The sequence below is a fragment of the Mirounga angustirostris genome, unplaced genomic scaffold (assembly GCF_029215605.1).
Source record: "Mirounga angustirostris isolate CCGP_5_RB_7025 unplaced genomic scaffold, mMirAng1.0.hap1 SCAF_15, whole genome shotgun sequence".
Classification (NCBI taxonomy): domain Eukaryota; kingdom Metazoa; phylum Chordata; class Mammalia; order Carnivora; family Phocidae; genus Mirounga; species Mirounga angustirostris.
The window spans coordinates 89,185,229-89,208,430 of NW_026991723.1; the positions used below are offsets into that span (position 1 = coordinate 89,185,229).

The 23,202-nt window shown below is 51.7% G+C and overlaps 1 protein-coding gene across 4 annotated transcripts in view; it reads right to left on the reverse strand.

Annotated features, from left to right (window-relative positions):
- The window catches only part of RAPGEF1 (Rap guanine nucleotide exchange factor 1), a 141,000-nt gene that overhangs the window by 38,663 nt on the left and 79,135 nt on the right, over positions 1 to 23,202 (reverse strand). For 2 of the 4 annotated variants that reach the window (XM_045883404.3, XM_045883403.3), the window contains 6 exons: positions 12,631 to 12,719; positions 11,794 to 11,946; positions 11,197 to 11,320; positions 10,575 to 10,758; positions 8,982 to 9,488; positions 3,584 to 3,783 (listed from right to left, as the gene is read on the reverse strand). In XM_045883404.3, coding sequence (XP_045739360.2) covers positions 3,584 to 3,783; positions 8,982 to 9,488; positions 10,575 to 10,758; positions 11,197 to 11,320; positions 11,794 to 11,946; positions 12,631 to 12,719 — 1,257 coding nt within the window. Of the gene's footprint in view, positions 1 to 1,257; positions 1,417 to 3,583; positions 3,784 to 8,981; positions 9,489 to 10,574; positions 10,759 to 11,196; positions 11,321 to 11,793; positions 11,947 to 12,630; positions 12,720 to 23,202 lie in introns of all 4 variants that reach the window. The other 2 variants (XM_045883400.3, XM_045883395.3) reach the window with 2 other exon arrangements.

Below are 23,202 nucleotides of genomic sequence, written 5' to 3' on the forward strand. Positions count from 1 at the left end.
TTTGTCCAAGCTGTCACGTGCAGAATGAGGACGGAGCCGAGCCTAGAACCCCGGACTCTGAGACCAAGAGCTGTAATAATCAACTTTCCTACCTGATTTTACTTAATCCTCACAACCACAAAATAAGAGACAAGTGTAATCTCGAAGGAAAGAAGCGGAGACCAGGAGGGATAAATAAACTACCCAAAGGCAAAACTGATTTTAAGCAGAACCCAAACATGGCCCCATCCAAGCTCTTCCCCTGCTGCTCAGTCTCATCTTAACAGATTAAAGGAAGAATGGTAGCCCTTTAGGTTCCTGGACAGATGCAGATTTCAGCAAAAGGTAACAGACCAGTACTATGCCTCCCAAAGTGTTAGTGTCCCCTAAGTTTCAGAAGTAAACTATTTACAAAATTGGCTGTACCCATGCCCTTCCTGTGGCCACGTCCCTCGGCAAGGTGATCTGGTGGCAGCCCTGCAAGAGGCGGAGTCCAGCTCCCTACTCCTGGAATCCCAGGCTGGCCTCGTGACTCAACGGAGAGAATGCCAGGAAGTGACAGACAGTGGGCCGGTTCTGAGCCTAGGCCTGAAGATACCTTGTCTGCTCCCATCAGCTCCCCAGGCACCCCGCCGGCTGCCGCGGGAGCAAGCCCGGGCTGGCCTCACAGAGGCTAAGGGTCAGGAGGAGCACTGCCACAGCGGCCCGCTGTCCCAGCCGAGGTTCCAGAGGTGCTGGTGGGGCCAGCCACAATCAGATGGGCCGTCACCCTACCAACCCATGTCCTAAGCAATGACAAAGGGTTACTGTCGTTTTAAGCCACTGAGTTTTGAAGTGGTTTGCTACACAGCAGAAGTTAGCCGACAAGGCCCTCAGACTCAAACTCTCATGTCCTGCTAAGGCCTGCTCTCCCTGGCCTTGCTTCCTATGGGAGGAAGACTTCTTTTTAAATACAGAACACTTACAGGGCTGACCCACGGCCCAACGGGAGACCAGAATAAAAAGCCAAAACACTTCTGCCAGTTTACTTCTGAGTGGTGATGCCGAGAGCGTGGCCACTAACATTTCCCGGTCCCCGCCGCCACCCCACCCACCCCGCCCCTTCACACAGTCCTCGGGCCACAGAGAACCAACCGTGCATGCCCCTTCCTGTCTAGGGCAGGGTCTGCAAGAGGACAGAGTCAGGGCTGGGCAGCAACACGCAGGTCGGGAGGCACAGGCGACAAATGAAAGCTCGCACTCACGTTTCCAAGCAAAGAGCAGCAGGGAGCGACTCACCGAGGGCACAGGCAAGTTGCCGTGCCGGCTGAGAAAGGAGTTAGAGACGGACACACTGATGCCCTGAGCGGCACTGCCGTCCTCGGGGGTGAAGGCCACTTTAGTTTGCTGGACACAGTAGGAGACAGAGGAGAAGGAAGAAGCAGCATAGGAGGCCTGCTGGACAGAAGGGACGAGAGAGAGGACAGGGAAGGAGGGAGAAAAGCAGAGAACAGTCAGGCAGGTGCACATGAAGGCTCCATAGGCTGCTACCTAATTCTGCTTGGACATTCTGGAGAGGGATGGCTTCTTGGCTCAGCTGAGGAATCACAGATGCCTGCCAGAGTCCACCCGGACAAGACGGTGCCCTCCTTCACCTCCTTGTGAGCGATTTAAGAAGTTAACGTTCATACACGTTGTGTCCACTAGAAGCGGTGGCAAGGTGGAAGGAGGCCAAGCGGGCTCGGGGCCCCGCAGGCCTGGCATGCGCTGACATAGGGCCTCACATTCCTCCCCTGGGGAGCAGACCCTGCACTTATCCATGCTTCCACAGAGTGCGCTCCTAGAGCCAGGCCGCCTGGCTTTGAACCTGGGCCTCACCATTTGGGACCTGTTTGGCCTCAAGCATTATTTAAAGGTCCCTGTGCCTCAGGTTCTTGATCTGTAAAATGGGGACACCTGTCTAGGACCGTCTGTGCATAAAACACTCAGAACTGCGCCTGCCGCACTGTATGGGGGCCAACAGGCACAATTACGACTACTACTTTTGCTGGTAAAATGGAGTACAAGCCTTCCTGCATCTGCGTCTGAGAGGGCAGCCACGCGGCAGGCGCAGGGCATGTCACGAGCCGTGCCGGGCTTCAGCCAGAGTTGGGCTTGGTCCCCCATCTTCTACTTCCAGCGCTGCATGGGCTCCAATGAAGTCTCTGGCTTCCTCAGCCTCAGTTGACTTAACATGGGGGTGACAGAGGCTGTGGGGAGGATCACGTGAAGCCAAACCAAGCCGCAGTGCTCAGCAGGGTGTCTGCCTCACTCCTGGGCCCCTCGCTACTGCCCGGACAGCATGCGGAGCGCTCGGTGGGCTCTCCCACACAGGCTCCGAGTCCGAGAGCGCTCCCTAGGGACCTCTGTGAAGCCTGTGGGCTCCACGGTGCAGAGAAGATGCCCAAGGATGACCGATGGGCACCTGTGGACACTGGCAGGAGGGGCTGAGACTGTTTCAGATCTCAACGAAATCCAGTTCAGCCGCTGAACCAAACATTTTAGGTCAGGGCTCCCTGGGGCAGGCATTTCCATTTCCATGGTAAAGATCCCTTTATGAAACATTTTCAGAGCCATTTAGATTCATATTGGGGCATATTCAGGGGTTCCTGGGGTGGGCAGGGTGGGTGAAGAACTGAGGCCCTGAGTGTAAGTCGTGAGACACAGCTAGTCCTGGGCTCTGCCTGGTCAGCCCCTGAGCTTCCTGAATGCAGGAAGGCACAGGGGCCCCTGGGGCAGGGCGGGGGCTCGAGGAGTAACCCGGGGTCTTGGCTGTCCAGTCGGCAGCTGCCTCCCAGAAAAGGCAGGCCAGCACCTTCACGTCCTCTCACGAAGGAAGGAAGATGGTCAGGCCCCTCTGCGGTGAAAACACTACCAGACTCGTCAGCCTATGAGCAACACAGCATATGCAGCTCTGAACAGGTCAAGAATCCCTTTCTGAGGTGCACTCTTCCTGGCGAGATGCTTGGACTCCACCACCCGACCACGGTCCACTTGGTTGGTAAGCGGGGAGCCGCAGGAACAGGGTTCCGGCGCGCAGCAGGCACGGCCGACCTGCCCACCTGCCTGGTCCCATGCAGGACAGCCTGCCTTCTGTGCTGACTTGGGCTTCGGTACCTACAGGGACTCCTCACTCGCTTTTCAGAGGAGACAGGGTGCCATGCCGGGAACACAGACGGCTCTGTGTAAGGCCATCGTGCTTCAATAGAGCTTGTTTGCACGGGGCCATCGCTGGCCAGGGTGGGGTGTCAGTCACTCTGTGTAGTTGGGCCATTATGTAAATCAAGTCCACAGATGGCCGTACACAGACCAGGCCCTGTGCCTTGATTGAGTCCCTCCTTTCTGGAAGGTCTATATTGGAGCCCAAGAAGAGAGGAAAAATACAAGAGACTGTCAGCAGAGAGAGGAGACATTCTGAGTACAAGCCAGGCCCAGCTGCGTGGGGCTGCTCTGGAAGAGAAAGACGCTGCCACCCCCAGGGAGGGGAGACGGGGGAGCTTGTCGGGAGGAAGTGGGAGCACCCGTGTGGGAAGCCGCATGGTCCCGGCAGCAGAGGGTCGCGGCGGCGGGGCGGGGGGCGGCTTACCAGCTGCCGCTGCTTGGGGGGCAGGGCGGGGGGCGGCGCCAGCTCCTGCGAGGCCTCGGTGCTGAACGAGTCATTGAAGCCGTATACCTCCATGAGCATCTTGTTCTTCTGCTGGTAGATGTGCTCGTTCTGCGGCGTCTGGTAGAACATGGACGGCTGCGGTTCTGAGTAGTCCTCCAGCAGCTGCATGTAGGCTAGCACTGCGGGGCAGACGGGGTGGGGGGCGGCCCGGCGTTACTGGGGGGCGGCTGCGCGGCCCACGGTTGCTCCCCCCACCCCCGAGCGGGCCCCTCCCTGCTCCCCTGGCATGGCCAGGCCCAGGCCCAGGCCCACACAAGCCCCTGCCAACGCCACACCATGGACACCATGTCGCCCACAGGCCAAAACCTATGGACACACAGCAAGGGTGAGCCCTACGCAGGCTGTGGCTCTGGCCGGCAGGGACATGCCCGTGCAGGCTGGGTGACTAACACACAGCACTCTGGCGGAGAGGTGACAGTGGGGGAGGCCGGGACCTGCGGGAACTCCCTGTACTTTCCGCTCAGTGTTGCCGTGAACCTAAAACCACTCTAAAAAAATAGTCTTTAACCACTCTAAAAAATAGTCTCTTTTTAAAAAATGCATATGGGGAGCAACCACCCCCCTCCGCTGAAAAGCCCTGGGGGTTTCCTGGCACCCCATGGCCATGGCGGAGACTAGGTGCCACTTCCCACTCCTCTGACCCCAGGCACGTGGTCTTCCTCCCCTCTCTGGAGCATGCAGGGAAATGGGCACATGCTGTTCCCCTCAGTCCTGCTGAGCAGGCTCTCCCCTGCCTGTGGCTCGGCACGAGCTGTCCGCCCAGCAGCCCCTCCTTGTCCCTCCATGGAGTCCTCTTAGCCCTGCCCACAGCATGAGCCACCTGTGGGACTGTCCCACGTATGTGACTTTACTGAGCACCTACGTGTTGGGCACCAGCTCAGGGGCCAGCAAGCAAGTCTTCTGGCCATGTGAGGCTCACACCCTCCCAGGAGACAGAAAACAGACCAGGTGTGAATGCTGGGGACTGACAGTGAAGTGGGCCGGTGGTGGGGGCTTCTCCAGAATATGGATAAGCTACATGACGCCTTCCACACCGAGGCTACAGGCTGGGCAAAGGCTAAGGTCGGGCCAGGGGTCTGGTGAGCAGAGCACAGCCAGCAAGGGGAGGCTGGAAGGAGTGAGGCAGTCATTTGTGAGGTCATGAGAGGCTGTGGGAACAGGGCAAGGAGGCCGGCCCGCTGCCAGGCTGGTGGGATCCCACGAAGGGTTCCCCTCCGGGCCTGCCTGAAGCTGCTTTGTCTCGAGGAAACAACTCTGGGGCCGCTGTGGTTGTTTAGGTGACAGATGGTGGTGTGGGTGGAGGTGGTGAGATTGATCTGATTCAGGATATATTTTCAAGGCCGATGCAACAGGATCTACTGTCTGTCACTGGAGAATTGAAGCTCCCGGGGGACAGGGACCATGTCTGCCGCCCCACCATCAGTCCTGACACACAGCAGGTTCCACCGATATTTGTAGAACGAATGAGTGAAACACACGTCACCTAACCCGACCAAGGGACTTGCTAAACCAGGCGACGGCCCTGGGTGGGTCTTATAAAGCACCCACCGGGTAAACAAGAAGTAACAGCCACTAAACTCCATTCTCCCCTTCCAGCCGAGAGGCTACATCCTCAGGGGAGCGACAGGCGGCGAGGAAAGACATGCTTGAATTCAAACACGTGCACCCTCTCCTCCCTAAACCTGTTTCAGAAAGCCCGGCCCTTGCCACCCCGCCACCTGACGCCATGCTGCTCCCTCTGGGTGACACTACCTGTAGCTTTGAGGCCGCCCAGGGGCAGGCTCCCTGCCTGAGCCGTGAGCCCTCGCAGCCAGCAGGGGCCTCGCCCACCTGGGGAGGCGCAACACCTTAGGGGCCCATCCTCACAGGCACCCTGTCCTGAGGCAGGCGCGGAGCCCTCAGCCCTTGCACCTTACTCCCAGCTGGGGTTAGCGATTGGAGCCCTGACTCCAGAGCCAGGCCCTTCTGAAGACTCCACGGGTTCGGGGCAAGTGACAGCTTGGAGCTGACTGTCCGGCCTTCTGGCAGCCTTACAAAGCTGGGAGGCTGGGTGGGAGTAGGCCCTTCTCCAATCTCCGTCTCTCTGTGGGACTGGAACCCACACTGGACACTCCCCACAGCAAAGTCTAGGTCAAGGCTGGCCTGAAATGCAGTACCACCCTTCCCATTCTCTCAGGGGTGCAGGAAGCTCCCGAGAGTTAGGGAATTCCCTATAAACACAAACGTGTCCACGTTTGCAGGGGAAACGCTGTCATGCCCCCTTGATTCATGAGTTAGGAATGCCGCCCCTGGACCCTTAGGAACGAGGGCTGATGAGTTTACTCACAGGGCTGCTGCACACGCACTAGGAGGGAGCTAGCAAGAAAAAGGGTCCCAGGTTTGGAAGCAAAGGAACTTAGGTGCATGTATGGCAGAGGTCGAAGGTACCATCTGGAGTTGGGTGCTGTCCTCCTGAAGCACCTGCTAGATACCAAGCAAAAGTGGCCAGGACAATTTTGCAGGGCTTCATTCTGTATTTTCACACAGCCTCAAAGTTGGGGGCTTAACTGGAGACCCCCTCAACTGGGGTCAAGGTAGATAAGCAATGCCTTTCTCTAGGGCTGTCTTTCTGATGCCCTTCACTGAAGGAGGGGGTTCAAAGCCATCTCCTCTATTTAAAAGAATCAATAAGAATGTCTTCGCTCCAGCAAGCACTGAGCAGAGCTTGGCCATAACAGGCGGGTAGGTAAAGGCAGTCTTGCCCACGAGGGCTCTGCTGCCGGAAAGCAAGTGCAGCCCACCACCCCCTCAAGCCCCACGACGCCATTCTTCCACGCCGCACCACCAACACCACGAGGTTCTAGAGGAAGAGGCAAGCCTTTGAAGGGGATCCCAAATGCCTACCAAGTGCTCCCTAAAAGACTGAACACAAGCATCTTTGCCTAAAACAGGAAGCTTCAGTAAGAACTGGCCTTCCAGATGTTGAAGTCCTTGCAGAGACCTGCTCACCAAACACAGAGACAGTAGTGAGGTTCAGGACCTTCGAGAAATAAGGAAGACTGGGTCCGTTTCAAAGGCAGCCCAGCACAGGAGCTCAGAGAAGGGAGCAGCCAGCATCACCGGGAATCTCGGCAGGCGGTGCTCCAGCGGGCACCCAGGACTGCGGGCAGTGATTAGGAAGCTCGTTGGGCACAAGGGGCTTGGAGGGCTGCCCTCAGCAAGACGGGCCGACGACCCTCAAGACTCAAGACATTAGCGCAACCCAAAGGAGAAGGACACTCTATGATAGCAGGACTGTGTACGTATGAGCTCTGTCCAGTATTAGCCAAATACAAGGGATGATGATTATCTCCCTCCTTTCTCGCAAAGCAACTTTGCAAGTTTTCCACCAGGTCAAAGACTGGAACTCCCCAAGGGAAGAGTGGACTGGAGACTAGGACCAGGCCTCAAGTTCAGGGGTCCTTTCACGGGGCATAAAAAAAAAGACTCCCTGCTGCCTGGCGGTCACTACTGAAACCCATACAGTCTCCACAAAGGAGGGCCAGATCCCTGCCTCCTTAGCGTGCTGGGAAAACACAGGCCCGCTCCAAAGCCCAGATCTGCTACCCACTTGCCAGCTGACCCTGGCAAGGCTCAGGTCCTTCGCACTCCGGTTTCTTCTTCTATAAACCGTGCTATCATCGCTGCCCGGGGCCAGAGTGTAAAGACTAGATACGATGGCGTGTGAAGCTTTGGCCCAGGGCATGCCACACCTTAAGCTCTTCGTCATTTTTCAAGGTTTGCAGACACAAGTACTACAGACACTGATGGAAAGATAAAGCCTAAAAATAGAGTCTAATAGAAAATATTTTTAGCCACTGGAGACGTGAGGCTGTTGGAAAGGGAACAGCGGATGCCTCCCTTCCTCCTCTCTGCAGCCCCACGTAAGGGCCATGGCCCGCCCTGCTCTAAAAAGCGGAGGCGAGGCCCCTGGCTCCATGGCCAGGCAACACCACACATCTGTTGTGGTTCCTACCCTGTGCTCTGGGTTCGGAGACTTCCAAGGAAAGGAAAAGAGGAAAGGGTGTGAGCCCAGAGCGGCACAGTCAAGTAAGGTGGGTGGAGAGGAAAGGCCAACAGCTCTCTAGACACTTGCTGGTGCAGAGGGAGAGGCACAGAGGGAAATGTCCCCGGCGCTGCTGTTGGCAATCCCCTCTAGTAGCACCCTGCTTCTCACGAGTGAACGACAGATGGGGATGACCTCATCAGCCCTTCAGAGCCGGTTCTCCCTCCAGCTGGGGGAAGAGACCACCCTAGGCTAGGATGCAGCCTGGGCGACACCCAGCAAGGAGCTGGGGGACAAGGCCCACCCACTTGCCCTCGGGGCCACCCTTGCTGCATTTAACCACTCTCCCCTTCTTGGAGGGTGGGCCCCGTGCTAGCTGGGGCCAATCAGATGCTCTCATTTGGGAATTTGGAATGGAGAGTCAATTCCTAGTTGGTGGAAGTTCTCTGCTGGATGCTGCAACTGAGGCCAGGGAGCCCTGGGGCTGTGTGGCCCAGGTGACCACACACATACGCAAATGGTGATGGCCAGTCCACCAAAGACAGATGGAGCAGAAGTGCGCGAGTGGATCAGGGGAGGGGGCGCAGCGGAGAAAGCCTGCGACAGGGAGCCGTGAAGGGATCCAGCAGAAAAACCATCTCTAGCAGGACTCTACTTAGGAATCTGATGGCAAAGTGACAGTCCAGAAATACTCCAACTACAAATACCTAAAATTTCAGCGCCACCCCTGGACCCTAATAACATCCTGTATTAAAAATATGTGGTCTAAGAAATGTCCTCGGCAGCTCCAACCAGGCAAGCTCACGTTCTAAGTCATTCCGTGACAGTTCATGTCCGCAAACAGAAGACGAGGGGTACCAGGGACCTCTCTAAACAGCAACCTGCACGCTCTCAGGGATCCTCAGAAAACCCCTCTGTGGATGCGGTGAGTTCTAACTGAATTCAAAAGTCCATCCCGCTTTACCCGGATATTGCTGGAATGCTGTCCTGAAGCTGTGACACTCACTTCTCTTTGTCACTGGGTGTTCAGGCCAAACACTCGGGCTCTGCGGGGCCTGGCCTGAGAGCTGAGAGAGGCCACAAGGACAGGTCGGCTTATCAAGCTCTACAAACCATTACCAGTACCGACAAAACAAGGCTCCCCGAAGTGTCCACGTACCACGGGCCCCGTCTTTTATGAAATTACGAGGCCACTGGCGTGACTCTGGCCCAATGCTTAGATGCCCAGATAAAACACACCCCCATGTTAGGTTACAGAACGTGCTTCCTGACAACAGCTCGACAAAAGCTTACTGTGTTTGTTTTTCTTCTCTGGTAGAGGAGGTGGTTTTTCCGGGTCACCCGTTGATTCAGGAACAGCGAAATCACCCACAAATTCGACAGAGGCTGAGGACCCTCCTTGCTGAAAGGGGAGAATAGCAGCAAAGGGCGTGAAGGGGACGGACGGGCCCGAGGCTGGGTTCTGCAGGTCATCCTCGGAGATGTTGTCATACTGCGAGGGGTGCCGCTCGTAGGACACCCTGCAGCCCGAGCTGTCCGTGGTCTGGGAGGCCGCGCTCCTGCGCTTCTTCTCGGGGAGAGCAGGGGGCGTGTCCACCTGCTGTCCTGGGGCCAACGGCCCATCTGGCTGGGGACAGCTGCTGGGTGCTGGAGGCAACTGGAAAGGGCAGCCGAGAAACGGAGACCCAGACTCTCCCAAGGACTCCGGCAACGGGCTGAGGTGACAGGCCACTGGCTGAGGTATCTGGTCTGTGTTAGAGAGGTCTTGCTGAAGGAATTCATAGTCAGGATCATAGTGATCTGCACTCACGACAGGAAAAAAACATGACCCGTTAGCCACAAGGCCCCGCAGGAAGCAGCAATCCTACCCAATCCCATTCATTCGAGTGTGACACAAACGTGATTCCTGTCTCATCTCTATGCTGTATTTTATATGCCTCATTCTTCTCCCTGCTCGAAAACGCAAAAGTAAGTGGGAAAAGGGCTGTTTGCTACCCTGTTCTTTGTATCTTCCTGTATTTTTTGAATTTCTTATTTTTTAAAAAAGAAAAATGTGTGACCACTGTAGAAAATGTGGCCAAAAAAAAAAATCAAGAAAATAAAAATCATCCACAATCCCATAATTTAACTATAATTGGTTTACATTTTAATGTATTTCCATAAAAGTCTTTTTTCCCCTTAGGATTCTTTTTTTTTTAAAAACCCAACTGAGAAAAATACTATGTCAGGGGTCTTGGATTTCGTCCATTGATCAATGTATCGTGACTGACGTTATTCCACCAAGCGGATGTACAACTCCTCAGATTTCCTACCACTGAGTCTCCAGTTTACCACGACTCCCAGTGATGCTGAGATTAACGTCCTTGTATAGAAATCCTGCTATAAATTTCTGATTAAGATAAAGTCTCGAATGGAATGTCTAGCTCACGGGACAGGAACAGCTTAATGCTCTTGAGACTTCCTGCCAAGCTACCTTTCAGACTTCCCTCCGGCCCCCACGGCACGCATCCCGCGCCAACCAGGAGGTCAGCACGCACTGCTCGCTTGCCTTCACCCTCTGTCAGGGGCTCTCTCCTTCACCTACAGCTCTGAGCACAGATGGCTCTTCCTGTTGGCCAAGGGAGTCAAACTGCAAACTGACAGATTAACCGTAACAACAGCTGCCATCTGAGCATCTCCTATGTGGATGCACATGGTTATTTCACTCAAACTTGCGACCTCCTTGAGAGAGGTGGATATTGGTCCCCTCACTCTACAGATGACGAAACAGACTCTGAATGACTTGGCCAGGGCCGAATGACCGGTGACTGGCCTCCCTGTGTGACCCCAAAGCAGCCACCAAGAAAGGATGAGACAGGAGGTGTGACCAAGATGCCCGGCGCTCACCTAGTGTTTCACAGCTTGTGTTCCGGGAGCACTGGCCGCTGTCCCTGTCCAGAGAGGACAGCTGCTCGTCTGACTTGCTGAGCTTGCCTATGCTGCTGCAGGGGGACAGGCGGGGCGACTCTCCGCCATACGAGTGGCTGCCTCCTGAGAGTCGCCTTTGTGTGTAACAGTCCACGTCAAAATCCTCGGGTGGAAAAATAAAAACAAGCCCAAGTCACTTCTGAGAAACAGTGGCAGAGCCCAGGGGAGAGGGATCAGTGCGTTGACTTAGAGGAGACTGCGAAGCTCAGAAACTGGTTGGAAAGGCCCATCTTTGATGTAAGCAATAAAAAGCCAAGTCTGTGACTTCCGAGAAAGAAGCCTTTCCGAGTGCTGGGACTGTGAAAAGCGAGGGCCCTGGGGCCAGGCTCAGATGTCCTCAGGAGACACTCCTCAGCTCCAGCCTCTCAACCCCTGCCGCCTCCCCCATGTGGGAACTTCTGCCAGGTCCTCTAGTCCTGTCCAGAGAAGGAATGATCCTCTCATTGCCAGCGGCTGAAGACCACTGGGTTTCTTTTAGCTTCACGATTAAAGTTCCCAAACCCAAAGCCTTCCTCTGCCTTGCCGGATGGGGCTACATTACCTGCCTATTAATTCCAACGGGCAAACTGGAGCCACTGGTGGCTCGACTCATGGGGGCAACGACAGCCACTCGGGTCGGGGATGGAGCTGACTGTCTTTTCTTCGGTGGCAATGCTGGTGGAGGACTGAAATAGATCAAGAAATCCTATCAAACCGAATGACCCAAACAAAAGCTTTTTAAAAAGGTATTAGGGTATAGAATGTGGGATTCTTTCATTATCAGACACTTCACACCTACTTTTCACACTTTCAACTCCTGTCCCACTCCACCGCTGCCAAAATAAAACCTACCAATGCCAAAAAACCAAAAATCAGAAAAATCCTTTTTTTTCCTTCCATATCATAAATTGTACTGAGCCTAAAAGGCTCTCCACTGGGAGTTCTCGGAGCGTGTGGCAAGGGAAGTTACTGGGGCCAGGCTCACATCCTCCAGAGATGCCCTGCCCAAGGAAGATCAAGACTGCAAGCCTTCCAAAGAGCGAGGGGGCTGGGTTTGAAGTTCTTACCCTAATGGCACCATCTTCACTTTGGTTCATCTACCATCCTTTCATCAGATTATATCTTAAGTAGAAGAGGGTGCCAGAAAAATAAAAATTACCTGTTATCAACCACCCGAATGCCAGGTAAGGGGGGCTTGGGGGGTGCGACCTCCTCATCTGTAGAGTCTGGGAGAAGCTCGGCTGACTGGGAAAGGCCAGTTGTCTTGTTTAGAATCTCCATCTCTCGATCTGTCAGGGGGAGCTCAGACTGGCTGGAGAGAGAAAAACTTGGGATTACAGGTTACAGAGCACACACAGGTCCTGGGAGGGGCAGAAGGGCACCAGGGCATGGGAATGATGGGGGGCACCAGGCTAAGAAGCAGGAGCCCTGGACACTATGCCTGGAGCTCCACGGGCAGGGATGGGGTTTCAAGTCTGGACTGATCACCAACACACAGCGGGAGCCTGGCCAAGTCCCCCGACCGCATCTCAGTTTCCTTGTCTGTAAGAGGAAACTTCAGACTACATGATCTAAAGGCTCTCTAAATGCTCCAAATTTATGTTTCATATTTTGTCTAGGGGCTTGCAGTAGAACTTGTTGCAAGGCCTTAGAACTGTCCACATTGCCCTCAGTTTACTTTCTTGATAAAGCTCAAAGCTCTCAAGCCAAATCCCCCAAACCCAACCCTTCAAAGTTCTTTCCAATGATGAAAGGCAGTTGCTCTGGAGAAGTGCAGGTGTGGGTCACGTGAACGCTCACATGGTATCCTGAGAGTCACACTGACTGTTAACCTTGAGATCAGGCAACACTTCAAAACGTGGGTGAGCTATACACACTTTAAAGTAATACAGGTACTCGCCCAGAAGTCACTGAGAAAGGAATGCAGGCCTTAAACAGCCTCCCTGCTTGGCTCCCATTCTCTCTCCAGTGACTGGAGGGTTTAGTCAGAACTCACCCATCGGGTTTGCAGGCTGGGGAATTGGGTTTCACTGGGCTGGTTGGAGACGGATGCCCCTGCTTCTCGATGGTTAGTCTGACCAGCTCCTAGACCCCACACAAGAGAGAAGTCAGAGGTGCTAAGAAAGCTCCTTGCTGCTTGGTTTTCACCACAAGGTAGGTCACTTGTTTCTCCCCACCACCTCATCTCTTTTTGTGCCTACACATTTTCCGCACACCAGAAATGCAAGTATTATTTGACTTAGATGAGCTGCATGACTTCTCAAAATGTCCCCTACCCTCCAAAGATGGCTTCATAGCATGTTGAGCAGTTTCAAATGCAAAATGGCACTTCCTCTTGGAAGGGGAAATGACGAACCCCACAGTCTCAAAATGACTAAGTTCAATATACAAATTAAGTTCCAGTGGAACCGATTCCCAGTTTGGGGTGGAGGGGAGAACTCCTCTTTAGTTCTTAAAAGCCACTGCGTTCTATAATGTGCAGGAACGCTGCCTATGCTAACGAGCAAACCTCTGGCGTGGGGAAGGTGGTTTTCCAGTGAGCTGGTGCTGGGTGTGGCGGCAGCTGGCATACGGGGATGACTGGTTGGCATCTTTGTCAACAGACAGAAAGTTAACGGCATATCACTCAGCAGAGACATGACTTACGAAAATACATTTTTTTATATAGAAAAAAAAGAAAAAAGATCAGGACCTACTTTTTTTCCCCAATTAGAATGCATTTTCCCCCAGTTGGATGGGTTCTGATGATCACAAATCCCCGTGTACGCACCACTCAAAAAATACTGAACATTTCCATCGCTCTCTGGTCCACCTGCCCACCCCAGTATTGTTTCACTTGTATTTCTTAGATGACTTTTGCCTAGAACTCGATATAAATGGGACCACTGCAGTATGCACTCTTCTGCACCCATCTTTCTCTGAATAGCGTTATGGACATCTACTTCCCATGCCACAAAATCCAGCCACTGACTGTGGACAGCCCGATGGCTTTTGTCTGCTCAGGAGTTGAGCCACACCAGCGCAGCTGCTTTTACAGCTCTGCCTCCCCTACAAAAGAAACCATCCCCGTTACCAGTCCCTCTCACTTCCCCCAGCCTCCACAGCCCCACTCGCTGTCACCATTCTGTTCACCCTCTTTTGCTCAGTATGACAATTCATGTTTTTGTGTGCATGATCCTGGTGTCACCACGAGGTGACAGACCACGAGCAGTTTGCTCCTTTTCATTGCTGAGCTGTATTCCAACACATGGACAAACCTCCCTTTCCTTATCCATTCTCTTATCCGTTGATGGGCATCTGGATAGGACCTACTTGTGTAGGGGAGAGGGGTGGTTTCAGCTGCCAGCAAGACTATTTCTAAAGTTGCAGAGGAGGCAGCAATGGGCATAAATGAGCAACAGCAACATGTCCCTAAATCAGACTGCAAACAAAGCCTCTCCAAACTCAAAATGCCACACGCAGGAATCACAACGTAGAGAGTAACAACAGAGTTAACATCCTCCCTAGAGCAAGGATTCTTTCAGAAACACGAAAACTAGAAAAAGGATGAACACACCAAAACTAAAACTAAGAGGAAACTCACAAATGTACACACCAGTGCTCAGTAATCAGAGGCTCTCCAGCTTTGATGGTGATAAGACAGAACCTTCCAGACACAGTGGGTGGGAGTAATGCTTTGAACAGCCTTTTTGGATGATTTGTCAGTATGTGTCCAAGTTAAATATCTGTCTTTTTATAATAATTTAGTCCAGGGAAAAGGTCACAGACGTATGCAAAAAATAAGCTACAAAGGATGGTCATCACGGCATTATATGTAATAGATAAAATTAGACTACTCAGGACTCCATAATTGAACAGTTAATACCAGGAACTGATTATGTAAATTGTGATAGAACCAAACAACAGACCATTACATTGCCAATAAAAAACAAACTCATGAGAACATATGATAGCATGGAAAGACAACATAATACAATGTGAGTGAGAAACATAGCCCCAGGTGGTACACTGGCGTGTGTGTGTGTGTGTCTCTCTGTGTGTGTGTGTGTGTGCGTGTAGTATGTTCTGGAAATGAAAGGGAACCAAGAATACATGCCTAGAAAAAAACTACGGCTATAAAACACCCCTTATTTTCTTGTGAATTTTTTTTTTTAAAGATTTTATTTATTTATTTGACAGAAAGGGAACACAAGCAGGGGGAGTGGGAGAGGGAGAAGCAGGCTTCCCGTGGAGCAGGGAGCCTGATGCGGGGCTCGATCCCAGGACACCGGGATCATGACCTGAGCCGAAGGCAGACACTTAACGACTGAGCCACCCAGGCGCCCCTCTTGTGAATGTTCTACAGTGAACACGTATTACTTCTGAAATGCTAATTAAAAAGAAAATACAACCAAAGGCATACACAGTACAGTCGGAATCAGTGCCACCCCCCCACCCTGTGACAGCCAATGCCTTTCTTGGAGAAACAGAGAGAAGTAAGATCTCTAAGAGTCAAGTGCTAGAAGAAGAAAGGAGAATGTTCATATGTTCCTGTTACCACAATTTAGAAGTTAAATGGGATCTCATGGAGAGTTAAAGACTAGCTACCTAGCTGGTGATTACGGACAGGCTAAGACAGAAAGACGGGAGACAAAGTGCTGAGGAAAGACAGCAGATAGTGGGAGGGTGGGGGAGGCAGCTCGTCAGCCGGCTGCACGGAAGAGCATCACAGAATCAGAGGGTCAGAGGGCCAGACCAGAGTGTCCTGGAAGGCGCGCATCCATGCTCCCTCTTCTCTACAAGCGGGACCAAAGAACAGAGAGAAGTGTGCATATTTGCATCTGCTGACGTAGGAAAAAAATTCCACTAATTCTTCACTGATTCACGAGCAATTATAATTAGAATGTCATCTTTCTGGAGAGGCAGCTGTGTGAACTCAACTAGTGAGCAATGGCCCAAGAGTCACGGAATGACAGGCACATATGTGCAGGCGTGTGCCCGAATTCCAAGACGACGACACGACTGCAGTAACCCCCTTGCACTGGAGCGCTGGCCTTGGCCTGCAGAGGGTGTAAAAGGGGCAGGCGGCTTTCTACCCCCACCGGCCTTCCAGGCCGAACAGTGAGACGGAAGAGAACCCTAAGAAGGTGCACATACCTGGCTCTTGTGCCAGCGACCCTAATCTCTTTCAAAGCTGACCGTCTGTAACTTGGCAGGAGCCCGGATCCTCCTGCTAACGGGCACGTCAGACTCTGCAGTCCTTGTGAGGCACAGGCTTTGAAAGGACTGGGCAAGGTGGCACCTGACTGTGTCCACGTCGGTGACTGTAAGCCAGACCCAGCTGCCAGGTCACTGAAAAGCAGTTTCAAAAGCCAAAAGGTATTTGGAAAGGTATCTAAGTGCATCACACTTATTTCGGTGCTCATTTTATTCACACTGAAAATGATCACAGGGATGTTTCCATCTTAAATGACCTTCATCAAGTCAAAGTATGAGCTGTGGTGCTCAAGTGGGAGAAGAACTGTCCCATCTGCTCCCGGCTTCTCCTTGGCTCTAAGACAGAGCTCCCGTCTGGCAGGGAAGACACGGGCGGCACAAGAAAGGGCTCCTTATGAGATGTGCCCTTGGGCACTCACGTCGTAAGACTCACTGCCATGCTGCCCCCACCACAAGGACACCACACCATGGCCGATGTCCTCCAGGTTCCCACGCACTGTAACTGAAATGCGGACCATCCTACAACCGAGGGCCTGCCGCGCCAGCCCCCACCTCATCCTGTCTCCTCGCTATCCTCTGTCACTCTTTGGCCCCGCGAGAATTCTGGGTTCAGGCCATGACATGGTCCCTCTACCGATGAGCTTGCTCGAAGACAAGTCCCCTTCACTAAGTACACTGAATGTGGCCACCAGTGGGGACTTCCCTGTACTGAAGCAGCGGAATGAAATCACAGGGCTGTCCAGCTTTTTTATGGTGACAGAAAGGGACCTTCCCACCCACATCCAAAGTGTGAGGGGCATGAGGCAGCAAGAGAGCAGAGGAAGTGTCCGCCTTCTCCCGCAGTCAGGAACAGGCAGTGCTCCATAGGCAAGGTGGTGAGTGACTCCTGAAGTCAGCTCTCGGCGGTTCGGTCCAGCCACAGGGCCCTGACGGGCATGCCCCCAGCGGTCTAAAGACAAGGCAGCCAGAGGGGACCTCAAATTCAGTGTGGGAGGAAAAAAATTAAGACACAGGTTTGATGAGGGGTGCCTGGGTGGCTCAGATGGTTAAGCATCTGCCTTCAGCTCAGGTCGTGATCCTGGGGTCCTGGGATCGAGCCCCGCATCGGGCTCCCTGCTCGGTGGGGAGCCTGCCTCTCTCTCTTCCTCTACTTTTCCCCCTGCTTGTGCTCTCTTGCTCTGTCAAATAAATAAATAAAATCTTCAAAAAAAAAAGACAGGTCTGAGGAGGTTAAGTGAAAACCCCGGTGGTCCCGAATGTGAGTTGGAAGTACTAGTAAAAACTCCAGATGTGTTTCGTCTTAGAGAAACTGTGTGACCAAGCAGTAGCGACGAGAATGTCGGCCCTCAGTGGGGTCTCTAAACACCATTTCCCAGCAAAGGGAACCAGGGCTCCTTTAAGGAATGGCTGATTCCAGTTCCATGGTAAGAAATGGACAAGATGCCGTATAACTCAATAATAAAAAGACAACCCAATTAAAAACTGGGCAAAGGATTCGAACAGACATTCCTCCAAAGAGATATATAAATGGCCAAGAAGCACACGAAGAGACTCGACATCATTAGCCCTCAGGGAAGTGCAGATCCAAACCACCGTGAGACCCCACTTCATGCCCCCTGAGGTGGCTGCATTGAAGAGGCACGTGGGAGCTGCGAGGAGGTGGAGGAGCTAGAGCAGCTGGAACCTGCAGACGCTGCTGGTGGGGATGTTAGATGACGCAGCTGCTTTAGAAAACACAAGCTCGAACGCAGAGGTACTGTAGGGCCCGGCACCCGCGCTCCTAGGTACACAACCAACAGAGAGGAAGATACACGTCCGCACGAAGCCGTGTGTGGGAGAAGTGCTCACGGCAGCATTACTCCTATTTTGCCAAAAGGTGGAAACTACTCAGACATCCAGATGTCCACGAATAAACAATACGTGGCATACCACACAGTGGAATATTATTTGGCAATAAAAAGAATACATGCTCTAACATGGGTGAAGTCTGAAACCATTACACTGACAGGAGCTGCTCACAAGAGGCCACAGAGGATACGATTCCATTTAGATGAAACGTCCAGAACAGGCGAATCTATAAGACAGAAAGTACACCAGTGGCCGGGGGGATGGAAAAAAATGGAGGGGAGAGCGTATGGGGAGAACACAAACGATATGAGGTTACCTGAGGTGATGAAAATGTTCTAAAATTGACTGTGGTGATGGCTGTACAATCTGTGAATACACTAAAAAAAAAAATCACTATATTGTACATTGTAAGTGAGCGAATTCTATGGTGTGGGAATCAGATCTCAATAAAGCTGTTTCCCACCACCGCCACCACCACCACGTCCAAGGAAAGTAAGCATCAGAGGGGCCTGGAATATCTTTTCATACCAAAAGGTAAGAGAACTACCAAAGACCTCTAGGGTCATGTCACAGGGAACTCAGGAAACAGCCTGAAGATGTCTTCAGTGGCCCAAGATGGGGCCTGGTCCTCAGGAAGAGTGACAGCCGCAGTGGACGGGAACATGACCGGCCCGGTCACAGCCATGGGTACAAAATCATATCTGAAAAAGCTCACTTCGCTGGTCATGTTAAAGGATGTTAGGAAACACTATTTCGATAACTGGTAAATAAGGGATGGAATTAAGCACTGATCCTGCCTTTTGTCCAAGAATTAGAACTCAGGATAACCACAAATTGACACGGCAAGTCTGCCATTTAAGTGCATCCCAGCTGAGTAATGATGAAAGAATGGCACAAAGAATTAGAATGGCATCATTTTGCAACCCCTAATCAATTAATGGATCTCGGCAATAATCATCAGTGGCTACTAACATCAAAAAGGGAAAGATGCCTCTTGATGGAGGTGAGGGGCGGCACCTAGGGAGGATCCAAAACATGAAAACCCGAATCTGATGCAGCCTCTAGTTTTACAGGAAATTCAAGGGACAGAGGAACATACTGAACAACACGGCACAGAGGTCATCAGCATAATCCAGAATGTGGGAGACTTTCAGCAGCAGTAACCAACCCCTTCTAAAAAAAACAAATTAAGCTGCAAGGACAAAAACACAGAGAAAAGGGATCTTTAGACACAACTGATGAACTAGTAAGGGTATGAGCTTTATTTTTTTTTTTCACTTTATTTATTTGAGAGAGAGAGAGATGGGAGAGCACAGAGGGAGAGGAAGGAGCACACTCCCCACTGAGCAGAGAGCCTGACTTGGGACTTGATCCCAGGACCCTGAGATTATGACCCAAGCCAAAGGCAGACGCTTAACCACCTGAGCCACCCAGGCGCCCCAAGTGTATGAACTTTATTAGGCAGAAAACTACACACTGTGTGCAGGCCAGGCCCAGCCCAGGGCTTGCTTTCTGGAAGGCCCTCAAGGTAAGAATGCTTTGTTAAGGGGGCACCAGAGTGGCTCAGCTGGTTAAGGGTCCGGCTCTTGATTTCGGCTCAGGTCATGATCTCAGGATCCTGGATCAAGCCCCCCGGACCCCCTTCAGGCTCTGTGCTCGGCAGGCAGGGAGTCTGCTTCTGGCCTCCTCCCTCTGCCCCTCCCCCCACTCATTCTCTCTCAAATAAATAAAATCTTTTAAAAATTAAAATAATCAAACAAACAACTAAGAATATGCAACAGAGACCAATATGCAGCAGAAATCACCTGTAGCCTGAGAGACTTCAAATATTTACTACCTGGCCCCTCACAGAAAAAGCTTGCCTTGTCCTAGAGCTATGCACTAAGGCATTTACAGATGAAAGGACAGACGTCTGGGGTTTGCTTCCCATGGCGCAGGGGAGGGGGCAGATGTAGAGAAGAAGACTGGCCATGAGCAGACACCTGTGGAAGCTCTCTGACGGGGCTTCACTGTACTGTTCTTTTCTTTGCAAATGTTTGAAGTTTTTCATCAAAAAATGTAAAATAGGCTGAATGAGGAATAAAAGAGATGGCTTATTTGAGATGTCAGTGTGGCAGAGACCGCTAGTTGCCCCACACTACCTGTTCTCCCTTATTAATAGAATTTCAGCTGGGCATGTGACCAAAGTCTGGTCAATAAAATGTGAGTGAGTTTTGAGAGGCCTTTGAGGAAGCATCCTTAAACGGAGAAGGCACACCCTCTTACTCTCTCTTCCTCCTCGTGGCTGGAATGTAGTCATGGGAGACTGAGCAGTCATTCTGGACAGTGAGGTGGAATTCATGTGCTAAGGATGGCAGGAAAGCAAGAGGGGAGAACACCACATCCCTGACCACTGTATGAAAATGTCATTAGCCTCAGACTGCCTATCTATGAACTTCTTGTACATGAAGGAGAAATAAAGTAGAAATAAAGTTTTATCTTTTAAAAACCAGTATTATTTTGGATTTTCTTATAGTCAAACCTAATCCTAACTGAGTCAGAAAAATATTTCTTTCAAAATATTCCTGTTGTAAGTGAAAACTGATAAAGGGAAACCCCACTAAAGTGGAGCTGGGAGGCCAGAAAGGGGAACCACACTACTACCATCAATCCCAGGAAGAACCATCACTTAGAGACCCCAGCAGAGGCCCCCGCCACAGGAGGGAATCATGACTACAGACCCAACAGGGAAGGACGGACGCTGCTTCTCCAACGAGAAATCCACGACCCCAGCAACTCAGCCAGTGAGGACCCACCCTCGCCCTGAACTCCTGCTTTTCTCCAGTGGACTTCGGTTTAGGACAGCCCCTCCCAACCTCTTCTGCCTTCTCCATAAAACCACTCTCCTCTCCTTTCTTTGTTGGACTTGCCTGTGGTTTTGCCATAGCTTGCATGTCCCAAGTCTCTGCTATTCCCAAATAAACCCATTTTGCTGGTAAAATAACTGGCTGTTTTATTTTTTAGGTTAACATGTACAAAGGGAGTCTGGCATGGTACACAAGCCCAATTTTGGGTGGTAATGGTTAAATGACAGAACTGCAGGTATTCCACATTTTCCCCCAAGGCTGTCTGCATGAGAATGTTTAAAAAATAAAAGTGTGAGTGTAAATTGTTTTTTTTGGGGGGGGGGGAGGAGCTGGAGGTCAGGGGAAGAGGCTCTAGGTCTGAGAACCAACATCCCTGGAAGGTCTGCAAAGAGGGCAAAGCGGAGCCCAGGGAGGTGGGTAAGAGACTGTGCAACTGAGGTAAGAAGAGAGGCTGACATTTAGATGGCAAAGGTGGGGACAGCTGGGGCGCTGGTTGCAAAAGGACAACCCGGGTTACCCGCTGGAGCCTGAGGAGCCTGGCTCCCAATAGCCAGGTGCTCGGGAAAGTTAGGGCCTTCACATTCCTTCCTTGGGGAGTCACCACCCTCTCTGAACTTTAGGGCCGTGAGTAGAGCACCTGCCTGGGCCAGATCAGATAATAACAGGTCTGTTTTTTGACATGAGATGAGTGGAGAAGAGCCACAACCACCGTCAAGAATTGCTAAATGTGAGCCATCCTGGGTATGAACATTTCCATGGTTAACAGTACTTACCCACAGTTTACTGGGCACCTCGCACTTACCAGGTACTTTATATATATTATCTTACTTAATCTTTCTTCATTTCTTCAGAGTAAATATTGTAAAACCTACTTGAAACTCACAGAAGTAACTTGCCCAAGGTTACAGAGCTAACAAGTGACATTTATGCAGACCTTTAAATAATAAAAGGTACTAAATAAAGTAATCCGGTTTTAAAACACTTGTTCAACGTTTCAAAAGAAAGAATTCCATTTACCAACTGAGTTACTTGAAAGACGGTGACTCAGTTTAAAGGAACATGCCAACATTTCTCCTACAAATGGGATGACGACATCCTCACAAATCTATTTTACTTCTGTATGGCCCTGTCCCTCCCAGCCAACTGAGGCTCGCACAGCACCAGGACACAGGCTTATAAGGTGTGCTCAGCCTGATGGGGACACCGGGAGAGCAGCTGGAGGCCAGCCAGCGTGGAGGCAGGCGCACGGTCGGCCCCTCACGTGGGAGGCGAGGCGGCTGAGGGTGACGGGGAGAGCACAGGGCCTGGGGTCCAGCAGGCCTGGGTGCAAGGCACCACCTTGCCCCTGATGACTGTCTGCCCGAGCCTGTTCCCACACCTGTGAAGGGGCAACTGCGCCCACCTTCAGAGCTGTTACGGGCAAGAAGAGGGAAGAAGTGTCAGCTATTGTTACTATGAGGGCCCAACAGCCCAGTGTCTGGACTGATTCCAACTACTAAAAGCTTCCAAGAATAGGCCAACTCCTGCACACCCCTCTGGCTTTGGCCTGTCTCTCTCTCAGGGAAGAGTCTCGGACCACCCTGAAAAGGGAAGGTCACCCAAACAGCCAAGGAAGACCACGTGCCATTTTTCTTTTATAACCCTCGACCCAGGTATAATTACAGATTACAAACTCTGTTGTCCTTTTCCCTCTTTCAATTATAAGCTGCATCGGGTCTGGGACAGTATGAGCTTTACCACTATATTCCCAATGCCATCACACTGTCTGGCACACAGGCGGGTCTCCATAAATGCTTCCTGAGTAAATGAAACGGAACTGAATTCACAGAGCTCATCACCTAGGAAGTCTTCGTTCCGGGTCAAGTATTTTAAAAATAATTGAGGAAAAATTATTGGTTTCCAGACACGGATGGGTTCATAATCTGTCAGTTTCTCTCTCTCCCCCTCTCTCTCACTGGTCAATTTGAAAAATCAGAGAAATATTTCTTTCAGACATGTCTTTCAATGGACACCATGGTGCTTTAATGATTCCATAATGGAAACTGGCTTGGGAACGTGACAAAGCTCTACACATAGAAACTCCATCTCGTCTGTTTTGGGCATTCTAACTTGTTTCGAACATCTCATTACAATCTGGCAGAAGGAAACCTGAACAATGTCACCTGCAGAATAACAATTTTCAATAACAACATTTCCAGAAGCCTGGGCAGGAAGAGCCAGGGGTGGGTGAGCCACAACTCTACACACTCTGCTGATGAAGTGTGGACCCAGGTCACGTCTCATTCTGCCCTGCCGACCCCGAAGAGCTGCAGGGAAGATCGAATGGGATAATGTGTATGACTGCACTCCAAAATCCGGAAAGTGACAAAGGTCTTGCATGACAGCCACTCTGGGCTATACCCTTAAGTCTCACTGGCGAAAACAGAGGATAGAGGACCGAATAAATTTTGGGGAATGAAGAGAACCTGAGCCATCAGAGGAGACTTGGTGCCACCTGGCCACGCCTCCCTCTAAATGAACTCCACGAGGCCCTCAGCAGACGCGGCAGCTACTGACCTGGTGCGGGAGGCAGGGAGCCGCCAAGACTTCCCCAACTGACACAATTCATTCTGGAGCAATTCATAACGTTAAGCAATGCTTTCTTAGCCCTTCCCCCTGTAGTTTTTACCATGTAGGGG